Source organism: Podarcis liolepis, assembly GCF_965112155.1.
Source record: "Podarcis liolepis genome assembly, chromosome: 11".
NCBI lineage: Eukaryota > Metazoa > Chordata > Lepidosauria > Squamata > Lacertidae > Podarcis > Podarcis liolepis.
Genome location: NC_139565.1, coordinates 28,980,615 through 29,002,362, shown reverse-complemented (window position 1 = coordinate 29,002,362; position 21,748 = coordinate 28,980,615). Strand labels below are relative to the sequence as shown.

Sequence of the window (21,748 nt, the reverse complement as noted above, 5' to 3'; positions counted from 1 at the left end):
CACAACACTTAGGTCTAAGTCATTATAATTGCATTTTTGCCTCTGCTCCACTCATTCAGACATGTAAGTAATTATTTAGGGCTGGTGTGTGCAATCTTTGGTCTTCCAGTCATTGCAAACTGCAGCTTCTACCAGCCAGGGATGCCAAGTTCAGCAGCATTTAGAGGGCCACAGGTTCCTCATGCCTGACTTAAGGGCTGGTCACTCACCAACTGCTCTGCCTGCCTGAGTTCCTTTAATCTCTTCACAATTCCCCTTGTGCTCCTACACTTTACATACCCCTGCTGAGCATCTGACTGAGCTTTGCCTGTTCAAGGGGTTGGAGCAGTCCACACTGCAATGACTTGTTGCAAGTTCTACTTAATGTGGTTAATGTGGTTCAGGCACAGAGTACTGAAATTCCTATAATTTTTTCCAGTCTAATCAATAATAGTCCAACTGTTAGAATGACTTTTTTAAAAAAAGAACGATGCTGGCGGGGAACTGTAGAAGTTGAAACTTATTTTATGTGAGCAAACAGAGAGAACCAAGAAAGAGAGAGTGCACAGTTATGTTGGGTGCACTAGATGTGCCTAAATCAAAATTGTTAAGCAAAGTTCTGTTACGTAACATGACTGCCAAACAAGATTAAGCTGGGCTAATGGCGGTTGCCCCTATGTAGCTCTTTCCCAAGCAAGCTATTCTCCTTTTATGACTTGGTGATTGGCCCACATTAGTAGTGGTAATATTGGAGGAATTTCAAAGGAGGAAAGGGGAAGTACGTGAATGGGGGGGGGGGGTTCCTGGGAGAACAGAATAATTCTTAGTCATAAATGACTTCCCTGTGCAGATCTGTGATCTAAAGCTTTTGTTGTCAAGAAAGAGTGAAATAACAACAGCTCAGTGCTTAACTACCTTTTGTTCTTTTAGTTCTTGGCTCTGACATTAAAACATCTTTGCTTGCAACAATAAAATGCAAAAAGCCATCTACTCTGGGCAATGTATCAAGTGCATTTATCTGCACAAAAATGGCATCAAAGAGAAAATCTCAAGGCTTTAATTCTAAACAACCAGCTGAAGAAGCTTCCAAGGACCAATGTGCTGATACAAAATTAATTTGCAGTATCTGTTCTTCTACAGGCTGTCATGTCAACTTCTATTGATTTAAGTAGTGTGATGTCAAAGGTGCCACGACGGCTAAACAGCTCAGTTGTAAGGCTTGCTTCAGTTGCAAAAAACACATGTCACAATCGGATGCACCTTTGTCTCTCTCATGATTGGACTTAAACAACCCCCGATTACAGATGCACCTTCATCTGCCTTGCAATCCCCTTTGCAATCTGACTTGAGCTAGCCCCACTGGTGACCACTGCCAGTACACAAGATCTGTCTACTACAGGCTTGGCTCCCCACCCCCCTATTTTTAAAGGCTTTCATTTAACAAATGGTAGCTCCAGATGCTTCTTCCAATGGATGTCATAGTCAAGAGTGAAGAAAAGGTGAAAGACAAGAAATGATCTTTTTTTTAAGACCAGGAGCTACGGTAAGAAAAGGACAAAATGCTGAGTTAAAGCTAAGTGCTGAGTAGTATATAGAATGAAGAAAGAAACAAGAATTGGTAGTAGGAATTGCTACTGTGAAAAGCCTTGAAGCAGAGGTGAGTCAGGGACAGAACTAGGGGAAAGACAATCAAATCTGTGCCATGTGACCCTAGCTGGCCTCTTCTGGATGACTCCAGCATGGCAGCCAATATGCATCACTGGTTATCCAGCACTACAAAAGGGAAAACATTTTGGAATCATGGATCAGAGAACTCAAGATTTCAATACACTGAAATATAAACAGGGATCAAAAGCACTAAGAAGCCAGGAGGAAAACCAAAGATCGCCAGAGGAGCATTTACACACGTGTTTGCCTGTATGAACAACTCTCCTCGTTTAGAAACCCCCAAGCTATTATAAGCCAATACCAATGCCCTGCCTCTCCCCGTTTTATTTCTGCTCATAATAGTACAGTCTTCAGTCTTGTACCAATTTTCCTTCTCACATCTCTTCCCAGCTTGCTAAATTAAGAGCTGGGAGAGGCGAGAGGAAACAGCAGCTCAAAGAGTCTAAGTTCCTGAATTTCTGCAATGAGAGCTTTTCTGAGTATGCTCAGAACATGCATTAATGATGTGAACTCAGGGAACTGGTTTAAAAAACTTTTCTTCTATAAAACGAAGCAGGAGGAATACAAAACTACACCGCATTGTTCCCATCAACAAAGCAAGTTCAAAAGCCTTCACTGAAGATCCAATAACTGCATGGAAAGCCCTCGCCCATCGTTTCTTAAGCTCATTGAGTCTGTTTTCCTTCTGGCTTCACCTCACCATCTGGTAAGCGCAGGAAGGTGTAGAGAAGGGCAAATGAGAGGCTGGTGATGGTGGGAGAACAGCTCCCATTGGCTGAGACTTTCCAAGTTTTGTGCGATTCAAAAAAAGCTCGAGCTGATTTTGTCTGCTTTCCAGACAGATTTCAATGGACGTTACTTCTAGGTTGTGTTTAGGTGCAGCTCTCAAGTGCAGCGTTTCTCAACTTTCGTACTACCAGCTGCTATTATACCACATTGTGATCATAGGATAAAGAGACCCAAAACCGCAGGGCAAAAAAGCACATCCAAACTTACATGCCAAGCTGTAACTGAAGTAGAGTTGGACATCACTGCCTTCCGGAGCTCTTCCAAGATTGCATCAGGAAGCTCTTTGTGAGACTGCCAAAGTGGTTTGCACTGAACTTGCCTTAAAAGCAAGTACAGAGTTGGCTGCTCAGGGAAAATTTTCAGTCCCTAGAGGCAAATATCATTTTGAATTGAACACAGAAAATCATTCGAAGCAGTTTCAAAGAAAAGTAGTGCCTTCATACGAACAGTGGAGTGACTCGGAGGAACTACGGCATGCTCATCTGTCAATCCGTAAGCAAAAGGGGTGGGGGGAATAGTGTTGCTTCTCTAACAACAGGAAAGAAGTAAGAGGAGAAGGCTCAAAAGATACAGTCATACCTTGGGTTGAATGTGCTTCGGGATGAGTGCGTTCGAGTTGCGCTCCATGGCAACCCAGAAGTAATGGAGCGTGTTACTTCCGGGTTTTGCCGCTTGCGCATGCGCAGATGCTCAAAATGACATCATGTGCATGTGCAGAAGTGCTGAAAAGTGACCCGCACATGCGCAGACGCGTAGACACGGGTTACGTTTGCTTCTAGATGCGAACGGGGCTCCGGAACGGATCCCGTTCACATTTGAGGTACCACTGTACAGTTCTTTTTCAACAAGCCAGTCAATACTTTCCCCACTGAAACCAAAATCGCCATGACATTTAATAATTCCCAGTACTTTTTGGCAAAGGAACAAACCCAGACACAACCCTTACACAGAGGAGATGCGACTCCAAACATATTTTCCCAGAAGGCAATAACAATTTGTGTCTGGCCAACTCCTGGAATAAATCCCCCTAAAGAAGACAACCGAAATGTGTCAGAAATCACTCACTAAATCAGAGCTTTCCAAACTTGTCCAGTTGGTGACACACTTTTTGGACACACATCATTTCGTGACACAGTAATTCAGTTTCACTAGCAAAACAGAGGTTAAACTACCCACTTTCCAGCCCCAGGAAGAGTGCGAGGAGTGCTTGTGCGACACACCTACACACTACAGCCGATACACTATCATGTCACAACACACAGTTTGGAAAGCTCTGCGCTAAATACTCATTGCACCTTTGTGACCTTGTCTCTTGAAACTTTTCTCAGCTATTACGCAATACTGGCTAGGGACAAGGGTCAGCACATCATTTATTTCTTTTGCTGTGGTAGAGATGGAAAACTGGCAAAGGCTTGCCCATTTCAAGCTAATACATTTATTAGCAATTCTGAAGTGAAACTTGTTTGTTTAAGGAAACTAAAATCACTCTCACACCTGTAATAACTACAGCCATGCATCCAGCTGTTCTTTTGAGACAGTTTTACTCTCATGCATTCTTAAATCTGTCTGTGCTTGGCTACTCAGAGCTTAAATGCATGACCTTTCAAACACCCTTTCACACACATGAAGAGGATCCCTAAGTTGAGAGAGAGAAAGAAAGAGAAGACCTGAACTACAGGACAAACCTGTATCAACACAGGACATAGCATTTAACATTGAAATACGGGACAAACCTGTATTATACAGGACAAGTGGCAACCCTATCTGCTGATAACTGAGTTATTACTAATGCATACCTTTGTACAGAGTGCTTCAGCTTCCGAAGTTCTACCTGTCTCATTTAAGCTAGTAACAGCTTGGAAAAGAGACCATTCTTCAAGAGCTTGGGCATAAGAAGTTGGAAGATCCTTATCTTTGACTAGAAAACATGTAAAGGTCATTATTTGTCAAAGCCCAATCTGCACCTACATAAAGTGGCATTCATTATTACATTTTTTATAAAACATCAAACATCAACAACATTGATAAAAGTGGTACTCTCATTCACTAATCATTTCAAATGAGAAGAAAAATTTCTAAAGGTTTCCTCTCATAAGTAACTATTTGTAACAATGCAATGCCTTACTTTTAGCTGAGATTGTAGCTACAATCGTTTTTTCCAAATCTGTCCTCTTGGGTTGTGTATTATGCAGGCAAACAATCGTGTTTTCAGCATGACAAGCAGCCAGGAGCACAGCCCAAGAAGCAGGGTTATCTGAAATAAATATGAGAGAACTGTCATTTTCAAGGTACATACAAGAGAGTGTACTTAGTGAGGCAAAACCAAAGAAGTAAAATGAATAAATCCCCAGAAGTTTGCATGCCCAAGATACTAAAAAACTGACATTCAGTTTCAATTCTATAAATGTTTAATTCTTTAATTATTTCTATGGTTTTAAATAATTCTGTTTTTTATTTGTAAGCTGCCTTGGGAAAAAGTGGAGTAGTAATAGTATTAGTAGTAGTAGTAATCATCATCACCATCAGGTTAACTGCTCATTTTGCAAACAGATAAAATTGGGGAGTTTATTATGAAAATGTTTATTGCCTTTGCCCATTAAGAGTGGTGGGCTAACTGTAACTTCACTTTCTATGAATCAATGTTTAGAGCCAAGATTTTTTAGTGTCCCAGAAAAACTAACTTATTATGTTCCTCAGCTACAGCCCTGAATCTGGTTTAAAATTAAGGATTTAGAAGTGAAAGTTACCTGGAGAAAGATGGACTGCCTTTTGGATATTCTTCAATGGATTGTTCTTTTTACTTTCCGCTGTGTGGCATCCTAACGCCAACTGATTAACTGCAGTGTTCAGCAAGGCTCTCTAAATAAGGGTGCATGCACAGCAAAAGAGAACTTTAAATATATTCCTTGTCTAATGAAAAGCATCGCTCTAAATTCTCAATGTAGAAAAATATTTTGATAAGGGAAGATCTTAACCTTTCCGTGGTTTAAATCGTGAATATGAGCAATAGTTCCTGCAGCAGCCCCACCCTGCAAGATAAAATATTGATCTGATTATGGTATGACAGAGTATTAGAAGTCTGAGGCATCAATTAAGTCAGATAATTCTTCTGCCCTTTGGATGAACGCATGTGGAAATGTCAAATAAGTTTGTATGTTTAAATACTCTGACTTCTTAAAATGATGGGGGGGGGGGAAAGAAACAAGCTATAAGTTGCTCCCTTAGCCCTCTCCTTTTTTCTACATATTTGTTGGCAATGTTCCATCCCATGGAGGGAACAAGCAGAGGCAGAAGCACTCTCCACCCTATTTGCGTTGGAAGGAAAGCCCTTCTCCTGCTGCAAACAGCAGGCATGGGGCAATTCCTTTTGGGAATGAGGCAGGAGCAAGGGGTTAAAAAGTCCACCACAACCATGACATGGTCCCAATTTAGCTTCCCCTCCACACCAACTACTTGTAGAAGAAAAACCAGCTATGCAAAGGCAAGCTATGCGACAAACATCGTATCCAGTTTGGCTCTGAGACAGGGAACTCCATGTGCTGAACGATTCTGCAGTAGCAGCGACCGTTCATCCTTACATCTTACCCTTCTGAGAAGAGGAATAAAGGGTGAAGGGAATTCTGCACAGGTTGGTAAATGCAACCTGACGGCACAACTGATATATAGAGATGTTATAAACTTATTTGTAAAACAGTGGAATGTGTAACATTAATGCCAATCTGGCAAGCAGATCATCTTGAAGGGCAATGGTCTAAACAATTAACAGTCTTGCACACAGTTCTTGGTGCCAAGTTCTTATTTATTTAATGATAGTTCAGCATATAAATAAATGCCTTGATTCTATTTCAACCTATGCATATTCACCTTTGCATTTTGTGGTGTATACCGAGGTACCAGTTGGGACAGGAGAGACCACAGGGCAGGATTATCTGGGTTGCTAGAGAAAAGAGCACAGTAGTTTTAAATTGCCATCTTATGCGGTAGCAGAACCAATCAACATGGACTGAAGTTATACAACTTGTTCTCTGATTGCTTCTAAGTCAGCAACTTCTAACTTACAAGGCAGAAAAGGAAGCCCTCATTTATAAAATGCTAGTAGTTTAAGAATTAGGGGGGGGGGACATAATCAAGTGCAGGAATTAGTCTAAGAGCAACATACATAACAATTGGGTTATTAAGTTTTAAATCTCAAAATTATACTGACAGATCAAAGTTTCAAATAAGGGAGCAAAAGTTACTCAAGATCAAAAAAACATTTCTCTTATCAGTTGCAATTAGTGATAGATCTGACCAAATGAGTTGGGATTTATTTTTAGCCAGAACAGAAAGTAACTTTTTTTCCTTGCCATTTTGAAATTCGGACACTTCTGTACTCCTGATAACAGAACTGAAGTGCAATAGAGCTCTCTATTAGTTTTTGGGTTTATTAGTTTTTGGGTTTAGATAATAATGCATTGGAGGTGAACTAAGCTATGAGTCCCACAGTTGTGAATTTATTATTACTAGTTGATATCAGATTAGATACCGTGCTGAGATTTTATACACATAAGATGATTGTTCCTAAATTAAATATTATCAAAAGGAGCAGCATGAAATGTTACAATTTCACTGCTACTATTTTTAGCATAAAATATTTAACAGGAATATGGGGAAAGCAATCAACTGAGTATGAAGATTAGGTAGTTGCAACACACTCCAGCTTTATCAGATGAAAAGCTAATAAATAATAATTAGATAAACCTCAGTTATTGAAGCAAGAGAGAAATGGTCCTTCAGAGAGGACAAGAAGGGCTGACATAGAAGTTTTGAAAAATCTGTTTCCAAGCAGGTTCATTTGTTTCAATTGCACCTAGTGCTTTTGAAATTTATTCAGTTATCCACATTAAGTTGGGAAAGTTCACTTCACAGAATTTGGCTACTTAATGGCTTGATAAGAACTCTCTGCACCACCATGAAATGAAATAGAGAACAAACACAACCAGAAGAAAAAGTTTGACTTTGAATAAAAAATGAACATACCCCAGTGTAAAAGTTCAAATCTCCACTCAGCTCAACTCAAGTATGCAACTCATAGGGCAGTCTTGGCAAGCTTCTTTCCAGCCTAGCCTACCTTGCAGGGTGGTTTTATGTCAAAAGAGCACTCCTTGGAGGAACAGAGGGATACAAATGCAACACAATTCATTTTGGAAAGTACAGATTACATACCTGTGAACAGCTTTTGAAACTTGTCTCTGAACAGCCAGATTTCTGCCTTGTAATGCATAGACAGCTGATGTAAGAAGGCACCTCTCATAAACATCATCCTTTCTTTCTGCTAGCTTTAATAATTCTTTCAGAGCTGCCGTTGCAAGTGTAGCATCCTGCCTTATCAGCCCTAAAGCGCACAGAGCTTGCAGACTTGCTATATTAGGTTCCTGTAATATAGAGCTGTAAGTACAACACAGATAAATGGTTACTCACTGCACTATTACCATAAGGTAAAACATGAAGGATCTGTTGTTCACATGGGCTAGAGCTCACTTGGAGTAGAATGCAATGTTGTGCTGTATGTGTTCCGTACATAGATGATCCCCAGGTTTAGATCCTACCATCACCAATTGCTTCTTTTAACTGGATAAGTCAAGAATGCAGGCCTCTACCTAAATACATAGTTTGGGATAGATGAATCAATGGTCTGACTTTGTTTAAGTCAGCCTGATATGTCCATCCTCAGATCAAGATAGCTGAATTTCTACTACTAACAAGTACGGTAACTACATCTTTTTAGTGCACTCATACAGAATCTTGCAGATATACAAGATTCACATTACTGGCAATGCCAAGTTTAGTTTTCATGACACTACTCTCCTTGCCTGCTGCTGAATCTACAACTCATAACCTATTGAGTTGTGAATTATATTTTCCCCTAAAAACCTTTTCACATGCAACCTCCTTGAGATCATCTGGGGCAGTGTAATGCTACCAGCTATGGTGACTATTGTTCTGCCTCCATAGTTGGAGGCAGTATCCTTTGTAGCTAATGTTTTGATTGCAAATGGAAAATCAATGCAAAGACCAGCTTTATTATACTTCTTACAACATCTCCTGTTGGCAACTGGGGGGGGGGGAAACGACCTAAAAATCATGACTCATCAAAACTGGACTGAAAATTGATATGAAGAAATACAGTGAAACAACCTTGACCGTTGGCTGTTCTCCCTATTTCCAGGCAAGACTGCTGTTCCTTTCTTCTTCTTTTAAACAGGAGATGGAAACTACATTCATTTTCATTTATTACAGCCGGTTTACTGAAGCAATATAAAACTTAGCTTCTAGAGCAATAAGTCTACATTTTACAGCACTGCTTTGCCCTTCCTGATAAAACGATGCATGTTTACCATTACTCTCTAAGATAAATGACTAATATTGTGTAGGATGCTCTTAGTGATTCAACAGATAGCTAAAACAAGAATGGTGTTGCAGTGGTGAGCATTCACATTTTCTTGTATTATGTTACCAAGTGCTCCAGGCCTGAAGAATAGTTGATCAGAATCCTTTGGTATTTCAGGAAATCTGAGGTCTAATGGCTACAGGCAAGAATTTCTGATCCATGTTAACAAAGTCTGCCTCCTCCCAAATGTTGAATTTTGGTACTGAACCCAAATCTTTGCACCCCTTTTCTGCTTCCAGTTATCAGTGCCATCATCTGAAGGTTTCATAGTACAGTGGTACCTCGGGTTACATACGCTTCAGGTTACATACGCTTCAGGTTACAGACTCCGCTAACCCAGAAATAGTACCTCGGGTTAAGAACGTTGCTTCAGGATGAGAACAGAAATCTCTCGGCAGTGGGAGGCCCCATTAGCTAAAGTGGTGCTTCAGGTTAAGAACAGTTTCAGGTTAAGAACGGACCTCCGGAACGAATTAAGTACGTAACCAGAAGTACCACTGTAGACTGTTCAAAGACATTTTACTAAAAAAAAATTTAATAGGGCAAAATGAAGTTAATGCAAAACATTCCAAATAGGTGAATATAAGTGGGACCGGCAACAGAATATTGGCTCTAGTAAATCTGGAAAAGGAACATTACAAGTATTGTTCAGACCTCTGAATACTGCCCAGGAGGTGGGACAGGATGAGGAGCAGCAGCAAGACACACACACAGAAAGAGAAAATGACTTTCCAATTGACATCTTAACTCTCCATTCTCAGCTCCTCTCAGTGCTTGAATCAATCAATCTTTACAAGTTCTGGCTCCTTAAGAACATAAAAAGGACCCGGCTGGATCAGACCAACGGCCCACCAAGTCCAGCATCCTGTTCTCACAGTGGCCAACCAGATGCCTGTGTGAAGCCTGAGAGCAGGAGTCCTTATGAGCTCCTCCCCTGTGTGTAAGAGTAGAAAGGGAAGGGGTCCTTCTTATCCTGTTTTGGGATATTTTTAAACAGGGCTTTCTTTGAATTCACAAAGTTATGTGTTTCTGCATACCTAGAAAGTCCTCTTAGCATGAAGAGCTGCTGTCTTGTTCTGGGGCGTCCCCATCTTGCTTTCAACCAGGAGGTATTTTAGCTACTCAGTTTACTGTGGGGTCTACAACAAAATGCTGCTGTGGACCCTTTCCACCTAAAAGGAGTGCTTCTCTTTAGGGCTCTGTCATGCCATTCCACCCAAGTAGGGCATTCTACTCCCTCTCAGGTTGCATTCTTTTTTTCTCAACTGTTACTTTACATTTGGTAGTTAGTAAGGCATATACAGTGCTAACAGGACTGTAGGTTGTTGGGGTTTTTTGCAGGGGGAGGGGTTGTTCCTTTGTGTGTGTGTGTGTGTGTGTGTGTGTGTGTGTGTTTCTGAAGATATTTTGCAGTACAAGAAAATCACTTTAATTATTGACTTCTGTAAATGCAAGAACCTATTACATACCACTTAAATAAGAGGGTTTTCGCATCATCCACTTGATCCTGCTTGTACTCCATTATTGCAAGGGCCGTTAGGATATAGGCTTTGTCTTGCTCACATTCGGCAACAGAGAGTGCTCTCTCATAAGCTAGTAATAAAATAGGAAGAAAGCTTAAAAATTCAAAACAATAGCAAAAAAAGGAACCATGCTCAACTATTGCCTTGATTTCCCCAAAGACAAGCAGCACAATACATTAAAAAACATATTCTGTAATGGGCTGTTTCTTTATCACTCATGTGGTTAGAATGGGAATTTCTAAGTGCATCAAAACAGATTTTTGTATTTTGTTTCCAGTTCATTATTCTTTCAAGTAGGAGAGAGCAGAAGCCTTTAACTTGCCCTAATCTCACAGGCAGGATCCCAAGGGCAAAGGAATATCTGAAGTGGCCCAGTGAGGATGTGTACTCATATTATCCAACTTTCAGCTTTGGCTCATACTCTCAAGCTTACAATCATTATTTGACCGAGGGAGCATGACTGGAAATAGCAAGTTTTGCCCTTTCTGAGTTGACTGCAAACAAATACAGAATACCTAGCTGAAAAAGATGTTTAGTCAAAACTCTTCAACGGCAGGGGTCCACATATACATTTGCCATACTTATCTTGGCAAGTGTCACTGGCAAAATAATGACACTAGCCTTGTCCTAAGCTTGAAAGGATGAAAGGTAATGGTTATCCCTGAAGTTGTGCTGCACTTTGAAGACATTCCAAGGAGCTTGGAAATGCAGTGTGCCTAATGATACAAACACACCCAGCATATATTTCCTAGCTCAGATTTGTGCCCTGTTGCATTTTGCAGATGCTTGGAGCGCATCAGAAGCATGCCTGTGAGGATGACCCCCCATCATGAATCTTAGGAAGGCAGGGCTCAGGAAGAGAGCTGGGAATTATTTATTCTGCCCTGATCTCTACAGGTGTCTCCTAAGCATAGAGCAACTGCAGTGATGATTTCCTGCTCCCACTTTTCAGCTCCAATACTGGAAGAGAGCTGGGAATATTCTATGTTGTACAGTCCTACCTCGGTTCCCAAACGCTTTGGGAGTCGAATGTTCCGGCTCCTGAACAATAAAAAAACGGAAGCGAGTGTTCTGGTTTTTGAACGTTCTTTCGGAAGCCAGATGTCTGACGCGGCTTCCACATGTTCCCATTGGCTGCAGGAGCTTCCTGCAGCCAATCAGAAGCCACACTTTGGTTTCCAAATGTTTTGGAAGTCGAACGGACTTCCAGAACGGATTCCGTTTGACTTCCAAGGTACGACTATTGTGCTTAGGAGGTTTGCAAAAGCTTGATGTGATGCTGGAGTCAAGACTCTGCCCTGCCTTGCTGAGGTCTGGATCCTGGCAACCACAAATTCTGGATGGGTGCTAAGACCGGCCAAAATTTATGGGCCCTCATAATATAGCTTAGGTCAACTGAATGGACCAATCTGCAGTGCATCTCATTTGTATGAAGAGAAAAGGTATCATTTGTATGCATTAGAAAGGTATTTGAGAGAAGATTACAGTGGTACCCCGCAAGACGAACGCCTCGCAAGACGGAAAACCCGCTAGACGAAAGGGTTTTCCGTTTTGGAGGCGCTTCGCAAAACGAATTTCCCTATGGGCTTGCTTCGCAAGACGAAAGCCCATAGGGAAATCTCCGGGGACCTCTTTTAAATGCTAGCGGTGGGGAGCAAAGCCTTTCCCCCCCTCTGGCCTTCAGAAGAGGTCCAGGAAGGCTGGCGGGGGCCGAAAGGCTTTGCTCCCCAGCACCAGCATTTTAAAAGCAGTCCGGGATAGCAGGGAAGCGCTTCCCGCTATCCCGGACGGCTTTTGAAGGCAGGAGCGGTCCGCGAAGCCTGGGCGCGCTGATGTCAGCGCGCGCAGGCTTCGGCATGCCGGCAAGTCTCCGCCAGCAGCGGCAACGCTGCCGCTGCTGGCGGAGCGCTCCGCGAAGCCTGGGCGCGCTGATGTCAGCGCGCGCAGGCTTCGGCATGCCGGCAAGTCTCCGCCAGCAGCGGCAACGCTGCCGCTGCTGGCGGAGCGCTCCGCGAAGCCTGGGCGCGCTGATGTCAGCGCGCGCAGGCTTCGGCTTGCCGGCAGAGGTCCGCGGAGCCTTGGCCGGACAGCTTTTGAAGGCAGGCGGGGGGAGCAAAGACTTTCGCACCCGCCAGCCTTCAGAAGAGGTCCAGGACCTCTTCTGAAGGCTGGCGGGGGGCAAAAGTCTTTGTCCCCCCTGCCTGCCTTCCCAGGGGCTTTTAAATCGCCCCGGACAGCGGAGAAGCCCTCCGCTGTCCCGGGGTTTTTTAAAATGCTGGGGGTGGGAAGAAAAGCCCTTGTCCCCCCCCCTGCCTTCAGAAGAGGTCGGGGGACAGACTGTCCCCGGACCTGGTCTGAAGTCGGTTTCCTTAGGAACGCATTAATTGATTTTCAATGCATTCCTATGGGAAACCGTGCATCGCAAGACAAAAAACTCGCAAGAAGAAAAAACTTGCGGAACGAATTAATTTCGTCTTGTGAGGCACCACTGTATCTATAGAACCCCCCCCCCCCAAAAAAAATTGGGATTTTGGTGCATGTTTCTACATCACAGTATAATCCAGTTAATGTTGCAAATTCATACTAATTACCCTGAAGAGATGTTATGTATGTGCAACACTTACCCTTCTGACTTTCTTGGAAATGTCCTTTCTTGAAGTAAGCCTGGGCAATTCCTAAAATATCATCAAATTCTGTGAGACGAGTCAACAAGTAAGCCTGGATGGCATCATCATAATGACCTAGAGCACTTTCAAGAAGGAAAAAGAACAAAACTCATTCATATCAATTTCAGGCCTAATTATGAGCTCACAACAAATGGTTTGGTGCAATCGAGCTCTGTAAAAAACTATAAGGAGTAAATGCTACCCACTATACTGGACATGATGCAGTAGTTCATTTGTGAGCAACACTTAGTGCATAGGTCAATTCACCTCCAGAAATGATGTAGAATTGTTTCAAAATGGAATACTGCTATAAAGAGAGGGGAATGGGAATATAATTTAAGGTGCTGATCTTAAATTGTAAGGCCATGTGTTTGAATTCTGGCTACCTTAAAAATTGCTTCTCCACTGATGAACTTTGAAAACGTATTATTTATAAGATTTAAAATGCAATCAGAATACAAGGAATCAAGGTAAAACAACAACACCTTTAGTCTTCTTTCAAATCCTTCTTCAAAGCCCACCTTTTCTATGAAGCCTTGGACAGAACTGCCTAGTTCCCACACCCTATTCTAACCTAGACTGCAATTAAGCCTAAGCACATGCAACAGAAACAACCACATGTTATCTCTCCACGTCCCCTATCCTACCCGTTCTCTGTTGTTTCCCATGCCAAATTTTAAACTGGGACTGGGACCTCCCATACACACTGGTGGCACTCTATAAATCAATCACCCATGATACAAAATATATACCCATCTAGTCAAAAACTAATATCCAAACACTGACACTCAGCAATTTAAGTTCTATGTGTAGGCTGGGATCCAAAGGAGAATGCCGTTTGTTCTGCTTGCATCTTGGCTATTAATGTCTGGAATCAATTATGGAATTAATATAGCAGATGAAGCAATCTTCTAATAAGAGCAATTGCTTAATGCAAGTCAAACCATTTACAATGTGACAGTCCATTGCACCCCTTGAAAACAGCAGAAAATCTCAGTAATTAAAATACTGGTGGATTCCTCATTATTTACTACTTAGATCCTGCCTTTCCTCCAAGAATCTCAAGGCAGAGTACATTGTTCTCTGTTTTATCCTCACAAGAACCCTGTCAGGTTGGTTGGAATGAGAGAGGACAACTGGTCCAAGGTCACTTAGTGAGTTTCATACCTCAATGGAGATCCCAGGTTTGATATATGCTAAATTATGTCTTAATGGATTATTAGTATGAAAACGTATTATATCAAGTGACACAGGAATAACATATCCTAGTAGAAGCACAATGTGTAAATGCAGTAAGAGTCATATTCATTATTAAAAGGTTTTTGGCAATAAGAGTTCTTAATTTTAGGTGAAGATTAAAATAACAATTTGTCCAAAAATAAGCAGACTTACCACAGTGCTCTGCCATAATTTCTCATTGCTATACAGTACTTCTCTTTATCTTCAGAATTTTTCAACAGCAGAACTGCCCTGTAAAGTGAATGTAAAAAAAAATAAGAGGTTCAAAATTCTACATACTTATTTCAGTAAGATCACTTTATCCAAATTTTAAGAACTAGGCCTTGATTCTAGTAATTAAAATTATTTTTAAAAAACTCTCAGGTATGCAAGCCCCATGTAGAAAGGGGGGGGATACTATTTTATTGCATTTTTTGACAAAACCTTTATTTCAGAGGTGTATCTTTATCTTTCCAATTATCTTATATATCCTGTTTCATCTTCAGTGCTCAAGGAAGATTATATTTAAATAATGTTCGTTTCACACTTGCAAATCATCAATCTTCTAGTGTGACAGCAGCTATTCTCTGAAACTCTCTGCCGATTAATATTAGGCAGATTAATATTAGGCAGATTCATTGTATTGTTTTCAATGCTAAAACTTATCTGTTTAGGCAAGCCTATGCAAACATGTAACTTTATGACATCTAATTGTTTTTTTAAAGTGTTGATTTTGTCTATATTTTGATCATTTTTAGCATATCTAATTCCTATATCTTGGATGAGCCGGGAACATGTAACACCAGTTCTGAAAGAACTGCAGCAGCTGCTTGTATGCTACTGAGTCCACTCCTCTTCAATGTACGTTCACTGACTTACAAAGGCCTATCTATACCTGGAATACCTAAAATAACGCCTTCTCCTGTATAGACCTGCCCTTTTGTTATGATCTGCCAGAGAGCATCTCTTGTTGTTCAGCAGTTTACCTTTGGTAGGCATCTACGGCTTGCTTTTTCAGATGGAGATATTCATTCAAATAACCAAGCATTATGAAGGCACATGCATCATTTTGGATTCTTTCTGCAATAACAAATGATGTACACACAAACAAAATGAAAAGAAGAAAACCATTATTATTATTATTACTATTATTATATTTCAATTTATATACCACACTTTAATGCGTACGACATTAAAAACACATTACAAAACATCAACGATAAAAACATAGTAAAAAGCATACTGACACACAGCCTAATAATAAAATAGTCATCATAATAGCAGTCCTCTCCCTCACACTTTCACGTTTTTATTATTATCATTATTACATATTTATTTATACCCCGCCTTTCCCCCCCAATGGGACTCAAGGCAGATTACAGATAAAAATAAAAACAATAATTGAAAACTATTAAATATTGACAGAATAAAAACTATATACATATATAAAATCTGTTTAAACGACACCAATAATTACAATAAAAACAACATGGAACCAGCCCTTTCATTAAAAGCCAGTTGGAACAAGAAAGTCTACACCTTCCGGACAAAGGACAACAAGGAGGGAGCCAGCCTCGCTTTTCTAGGGAAGGTTTTCCAAAGTCTGGGAGCAGCCACCGAGAAAGCTAAATAATGCATAACTTAATAAACCACTGGGTTCCATTCTGACTTGACTGAGGTTTAAATAAGTGACATCCCTGATTACAAGGAAAGAGAAACTAGGCAGCTGCTTTAAAACATACGAGCAATTTACCTGTGTATTTGGTCAGAGCAATCTGTGCTGTTGGAATAGCATTCATTTGAAGAATATTGTACTTATACAATTCAGTGTTTCGGTTGGTTTTGTCTTGCAGGGTTGAGCACACCCAGTGGGCATAACCTTTAGCGCCTTCAGTCTGATTGAACAGAAAACACAAGCAGAGTTAATAACTGCACAACTAGGAAGCCTTAAATCTTTTACTCCTGGTTTTAAGCTTATACTCCTCTGAAATGTATACAAAGCACCTGGATCAATACTGTTCGAGCCAAATGCCAGTCGTTTCGTTCATTTGGCTAAAGCCCCAAACGTATTCCATGTACAGCACTCTGAAACAAACTCAGCCACCATGTTCCAGAAGATCTGTATAATACACCTGAACAAAGTGCACCAGGAACATGGGAAATTCTAGTGGAAGCCTTTGGACAGTCCCTCAGCTTCCTGTTTAATGGTCCGCAACCTGAAACAGGGTCAAGTGCTTACATGCATGCGGAGTTCAGTGGTATGCCTGAAGAGGTCCATTGTTTCATAGCTGCCTACAGTTTCTGCAATGAGCGCCTGAGGGGGAAAGCAAAGGGGGAAAATAGCTCATTGATTTGACATAACATGCACCAGCTTTGTTCCTCTTTATAAATAGCTTATTCCTATCTTTTTCCTCACTACAGGTTGTCACCAACAGTTGCTAAATTCATCTATGATAGAACTAAAATTCAGTGCAGCCAGTTCTAGTTAGGTCCTCAGGAGTAACACTCCCAATCCTGTAGGCTAGTACTCTGAGCACCTAGGACAGGCATCCTCAAACTTGGCCCTCCAGATATTTTTGCGACTACAACTCCCATCATCCCTAGCTAACAGGACCAGTGGTCAGGGATGATGGGAACTGTAGTCCCAAAACATTTGGGGATGCCTGACCTAGGATTTCGATGCATGGGTGATTAGATTCCTTGCACAGAGGAAATGTCCTCTGCCCTGGTTGCCTGGGTACAGGAGGCCATTTTAGCTGCAGTGGTGCACACCCATCTTTAAACCATCAAGCTAATGCAAACTGATGGTGCTGGAGCCTGTATTTCAGGGTCCGTACTTCAAGCTCAACTGTGTTCTCAACAGTGCTGCTACAGTTTCTGAACAACCACCAGAGGCACAGCAATATCTTGGCACAGTGTGGAAATGCCACAAAATCCATTTCTACCAGTTTCACTATAAAAGAATAGGTGACACCAAGAAAAGTAGGAGAATACAACGAACTAGAATTTGAATGAAAAAGAAAGGAAACAGTGAGGAAGTCTTTTTAGAAAGCCAGGTTTTATGGTAAGCCAGCACTCATTTGCAGTAACTTAACTTGCAGGAGATCGATCAGATTCAGTTTCAATATAATCATGCTGCCAATCAAAACACAGCTGGCATATATATATATATATATATATATATATATATATATATATATATACAAGGCTGAAAGAAGTTTCTTAACATCTTACCTGCCCAATCCAACATGTTAGATAGGAGGGTTCTAAGGATTGAGCTACTTTGAAGGCTTCATGTGCTTGCTGAAAGAATATATAAAATTGATACAGAAGTGTTAAATTAGCTGACAGTGGCTGAGAATGTCACTAAGTATTTTTACAAGATACAAGTGAAATTGTTCCTTCCTCTCATGTTTGACTTACAAATAATGTAAGGTAATGCTATATGTGGCAACCTGAATACTGTAAATATTTTTAAAATACCACCGTCATTTTCTATTCCCCACCCCCAATGAACTAATGAAAAAGCTTGCATATGAGCCTGGATACAGTGAGCTTTGCCAGTATCTCTAGTAAGCAGAAAACTGGCCCTCAAATAAGACAATATTCCACCCCACCCCCCGGAAATATTACACAGAGGTCTCAAATGGAGGCCAGAAACTAGCATCAGTTCTCCCAAGAAGAGATTCTTGTTTTCTGTGCAAAACAGCAGCAATTAACAAAAGTTAGCTTGCCTAATTTATAACTCTGAAAACTTAGGAAATTGAGAGGGAAGCATGAACTCTCTTAGGAACTAAAGGCAAGCAAGGCCTGACTTTTTACCTTCACAGTTTATTTCTCTGTTTCTTATCAAGCGTAGTCCTAGTATGTTAGCTCTTCTCCTCCCTTCACAGAACCACCCTTTTTGATACCACAATTTACTCCTCTTCCTATTTTGGTTCATCTTTCAATATAATGCATCCTTCAACTCCCTGTACTTTTCCCTCCACAAGAGGTCTAGTGGGCAGCAACACGAGAACGGGCCTTTTCTGTGGTGACTCCCTGTTCATGGAATGCTCTCCCCAGTTAGGCTCGTCTGGCACCTTCATTACCTATCAGTGAGATTTTTTTTAATGCTTCTCTTTTTCCTTTTGGTTTTAATGTATTTATGTGTAGTTTTGTTTGTTTGTTTGTTTGTTTGTTTGTTTGTTTGCTTGCTTGCTTGCTTGTAGGTTGGTTTGGGTTGCCCTGGGCAAGATAAAGCAGCTAACAAATTCAATAAATAAAATAAATACAATTTAAAAGAGTGTGTGAAAGTTTTTAGGGTTTTTGTTGCCACAGTCTCTGAAAGGCTTTTGTGACATCTTTGAGAGACAGGCAAGCTATCAATAATGCTGGCAAGGCATGTTCAATGGCTATGTTCTTTATCCCAATAAATATACCTTGGTTGACACTGACAATGACATTTTGGTGTTTAAATGGTCTGATAAGCACACTAAAACAGGAAGATACAAACTCTATTTTTTTTACGGTTGGCACATCACTTAAGTCCTTCCATTTATGGCTCTGTCTTTAGAGAAGGTAGCATGTGCACTCATACTTATTTACCTCTATGTTTCCAGTTGTTAAGTACAAGACTCCCAAATTGGTCCAGGCAACAACATTCTAGACAAAACAAAGGTTACAAAAATTAAATTTAACATTACTGAATCTCCTTTGGAACAGATACACTTGTGTAGAACACTTACAATTTGTTCAGCTTGAATAGATTTGATGAATGCATGTTGTGCAAGGACATAGTTTCCAACACCTGAAAGACAGATCGCATTATAACATCCTCTGCTGTATTCAACAGAGCTCTGAGCAATTAAGAGAAGGACTATATTTTAGAAGTTTTACTTTGAAATGTACCTTTGCAACAGGCCACCACGCCCAGAGCATTCCAGTATAGATGGTTGTTACTGTCTAACCTCACAGATTTTTTAAGACACTGGAAGAGATTGAGAGTGCAGTGCTGTAATTCAATATGTTAATTGTTTTGTGTGTTATCCCAACAGGGTTTGTTTTTGTTTTTTAATAGCCATAGCTTAGAAATACTCCTAACAGTGATAGGTCCATTAGTGTAAACTGTATTAAAGAACACAAGAAGGTTTAAAAAAATTACCTGTACAGATTTCTCTAGCAGCTCACTAATCTCATTCTTGTTACTGCCCATTTCCGTAAGATGCTGTGCTTGATGATAGTAGTTTATCCCAAGATCACACCACGTATTTGGCGAAGACATCAGTTTTAATCCTCTACCATAACACCTACAGAAATATAAATCACAAAATTAAGAGTGTGATTTATATCAGCAAAACAGATGGGAAAGAAAGTAAAAAAACAAAAACATTAATTCAGCGATGCTATCAAAGGTTGTTGTGTTTCTATCCTGTCTTCCTGAAAACAAACACCTTTAAGGAAAGAGAGAAAGGAACATTACACAAGCTTCATACTTGACAGCAATGCTGTTCAATGTAGTGACAGTTAAGACAGAGAGAAATCTGAATACACCTTGGCCCACATGGCATCAATTTGGGGGCAAATTTAGTACTGAAGAATTGTAAAGCCACACATTCTAAAGGCAAGCATTAAAAGAGCCAAAATATGTTGCCTAGGCTGCAGCTGAGCAGGTGGAGTGCCAGAACCAAGGCCTAAGTTATTTCCCTCTCTTCATCTCTTGGGACCTGCTCCTCTCCCTGTTTACCCAAGGCATGCATAATCTAACATTTGGGGGTTTCACACAGTAGCTATGCAGTCTGCTGGCTCACATCTGTATGCCCACATTCAGTCTTTTTACCCTTTGCTCCCAGACCTGTTAAACATGGAGGTCTTTGCCCCTTTCTTTGATGTAAGGTATACTGATTGCTAGATGTGAAAATATGTTTGAAGTATGGTGGGAATCAGAGCAATGGCTGCCACCCAAAGTCACTGAAATTTCCTCAAAGCATGGGGAAAGCAATGTTAAGCACTTCCAGGGGAATGGGGGGGGGGGTAGTTTCAAAACAGCAGTCTATTAATTTCTCCTCCTCAGCTTTGAGATTATAGTTCTCCGGTCTGTGCTAGCCAAAGCAGTTCAGGTGAAGGCATCCGGACTTATAGGCCGTAGAATATTTTATAACACACGCTATACATTACCTTCCTCCCAGACTGAGCAGGTCACTTTTCTTTAGCACACATTTGTCTGTGTTCTGACCAATAAGGAATCCTAAAACTTTCACATTCACTTTGGATGGCGAAATGACAGAAATACTGCTACAGGCATCTCCAAGCAGTTTCCAAAGGCAAGATACTTCAGGACGATGCTTTGCTGCTCTGAAAGGGGGAAGAAAAATCAGAAAAGTGGAGTCCATCTAATTTACCTGCTATCTTTTACAAAAGATAAAGCTAAAATCTTCTCAGCTGACAAAAAAGCATTCTCCTCACACGCCTAAAAACACCCCAAGTATCAACTTGTGAAGAAAAACCAATGGTGCTGGATTTCCTCTATATGCCTCAACGCATTCTACAGTTAATTCTTAACATCCAGTTACAGAGCTAGAGACTTAGGTGCATTCAACTCTTTCTGGATTTCTGCCCATCTTTCTGATCCCAAAATCTATGGGAGTTCCAATGAGCACACGGGCTTTGTCATTCCCCATCAATGCTGGGAACCTCTTTCAAAACAGGCATGAGGATGCATTTTACCTCCAATGCTGAAACAAACAGGAAATGGTTTGTATATTCAGGCATGGCCAAATTTGGCCCTCCAGCTGTTTTGGGACTACAACTCCCATCACCCGTAGCTAACAGGACCAGTGGTCAGGGATGATGGGAATTGTAGTCCCAAAACAGCTGGAGGGCCAAGTTTGCCATGCCGGGATATACTGACCTTTATCATTTATAAGATTCAGCTCTCGTTTGTGTGTTTGCTACTACTTTACCGTTTAAAATTGATGTTGTTCATTGAAATAAGGCAACGCTTTAGCTGCTAATGGAGATTAATATATGAACACTAACCTTGCTAAAAAGCCAAGAGATTGTTCTATGTAGTCCAGGGCTTTCCCATCCAGGTAATCAGCAAGGGCAGTCTTGGCCATCATGAGATAACACTCTCCCAGACCTGAATAGAACTAACAGCCTGTTAATGTGTGGTAAAACTGCAAGAAGGATGAACTAAGCTCCTAAGTCTCATACAATGGCCGATGCTGGAAAACCATTTGATGAACACTATGCATATTTAGCATAATTTTACAATGCACATTACCAGAAATACAACAATAAGCTAAGGGTCATGAAGATATTAGTATCACATATATATGCAAGTTATTTCCAAATAAGTGAATACAAGGAACTAAGGTGTGAGGGATATCTTTACCTCCTTCAAGATGTAGAATGATGGAAGAATTAAGCAAGTGAATGAATTCTTCTCTTGATTTTTGTTAGAATACATAGAAGAAAGTACTCCTGCTAGCTAT

At 40.8% G+C, this 21,748-nt stretch overlaps 1 protein-coding gene across 3 annotated transcripts in view; it reads right to left on the bottom strand.

The window, feature by feature from the left end:
- Positions 1-21,748, bottom strand: part of SKIC3 (SKI3 subunit of superkiller complex) — a 46,084-nt gene that overhangs the window by 7,643 nt on the left and 16,693 nt on the right. For all 3 annotated transcript variants that reach the window (XM_083465164.1, XM_083465166.1, XM_083465165.1), the window contains exons 18-37: positions 21,291-21,393; positions 20,430-20,606; positions 19,417-19,561; positions 19,164-19,242; positions 19,001-19,062; positions 18,861-18,917; positions 17,508-17,576; positions 16,513-16,587; positions 16,027-16,168; positions 15,260-15,353; positions 14,448-14,525; positions 13,014-13,138; positions 10,336-10,459; positions 7,642-7,863; positions 6,301-6,373; positions 5,412-5,465; positions 5,184-5,295; positions 4,562-4,690; positions 4,233-4,354; positions 2,644-2,802 (exon numbers count right to left, since the gene is read on the bottom strand). In XM_083465164.1, the coding sequence (XP_083321290.1) occupies positions 2,644-2,802; positions 4,233-4,354; positions 4,562-4,690; positions 5,184-5,295; positions 5,412-5,465; positions 6,301-6,373; positions 7,642-7,863; positions 10,336-10,459; positions 13,014-13,138; positions 14,448-14,525; positions 15,260-15,353; positions 16,027-16,168; positions 16,513-16,587; positions 17,508-17,576; positions 18,861-18,917; positions 19,001-19,062; positions 19,164-19,242; positions 19,417-19,561; positions 20,430-20,606; positions 21,291-21,393 (2,201 nt within the window). The remainder of the gene's footprint in view (positions 1-2,643; positions 2,803-4,232; positions 4,355-4,561; positions 4,691-5,183; positions 5,296-5,411; positions 5,466-6,300; positions 6,374-7,641; positions 7,864-10,335; positions 10,460-13,013; positions 13,139-14,447; positions 14,526-15,259; positions 15,354-16,026; positions 16,169-16,512; positions 16,588-17,507; positions 17,577-18,860; positions 18,918-19,000; positions 19,063-19,163; positions 19,243-19,416; positions 19,562-20,429; positions 20,607-21,290; positions 21,394-21,748) is intronic.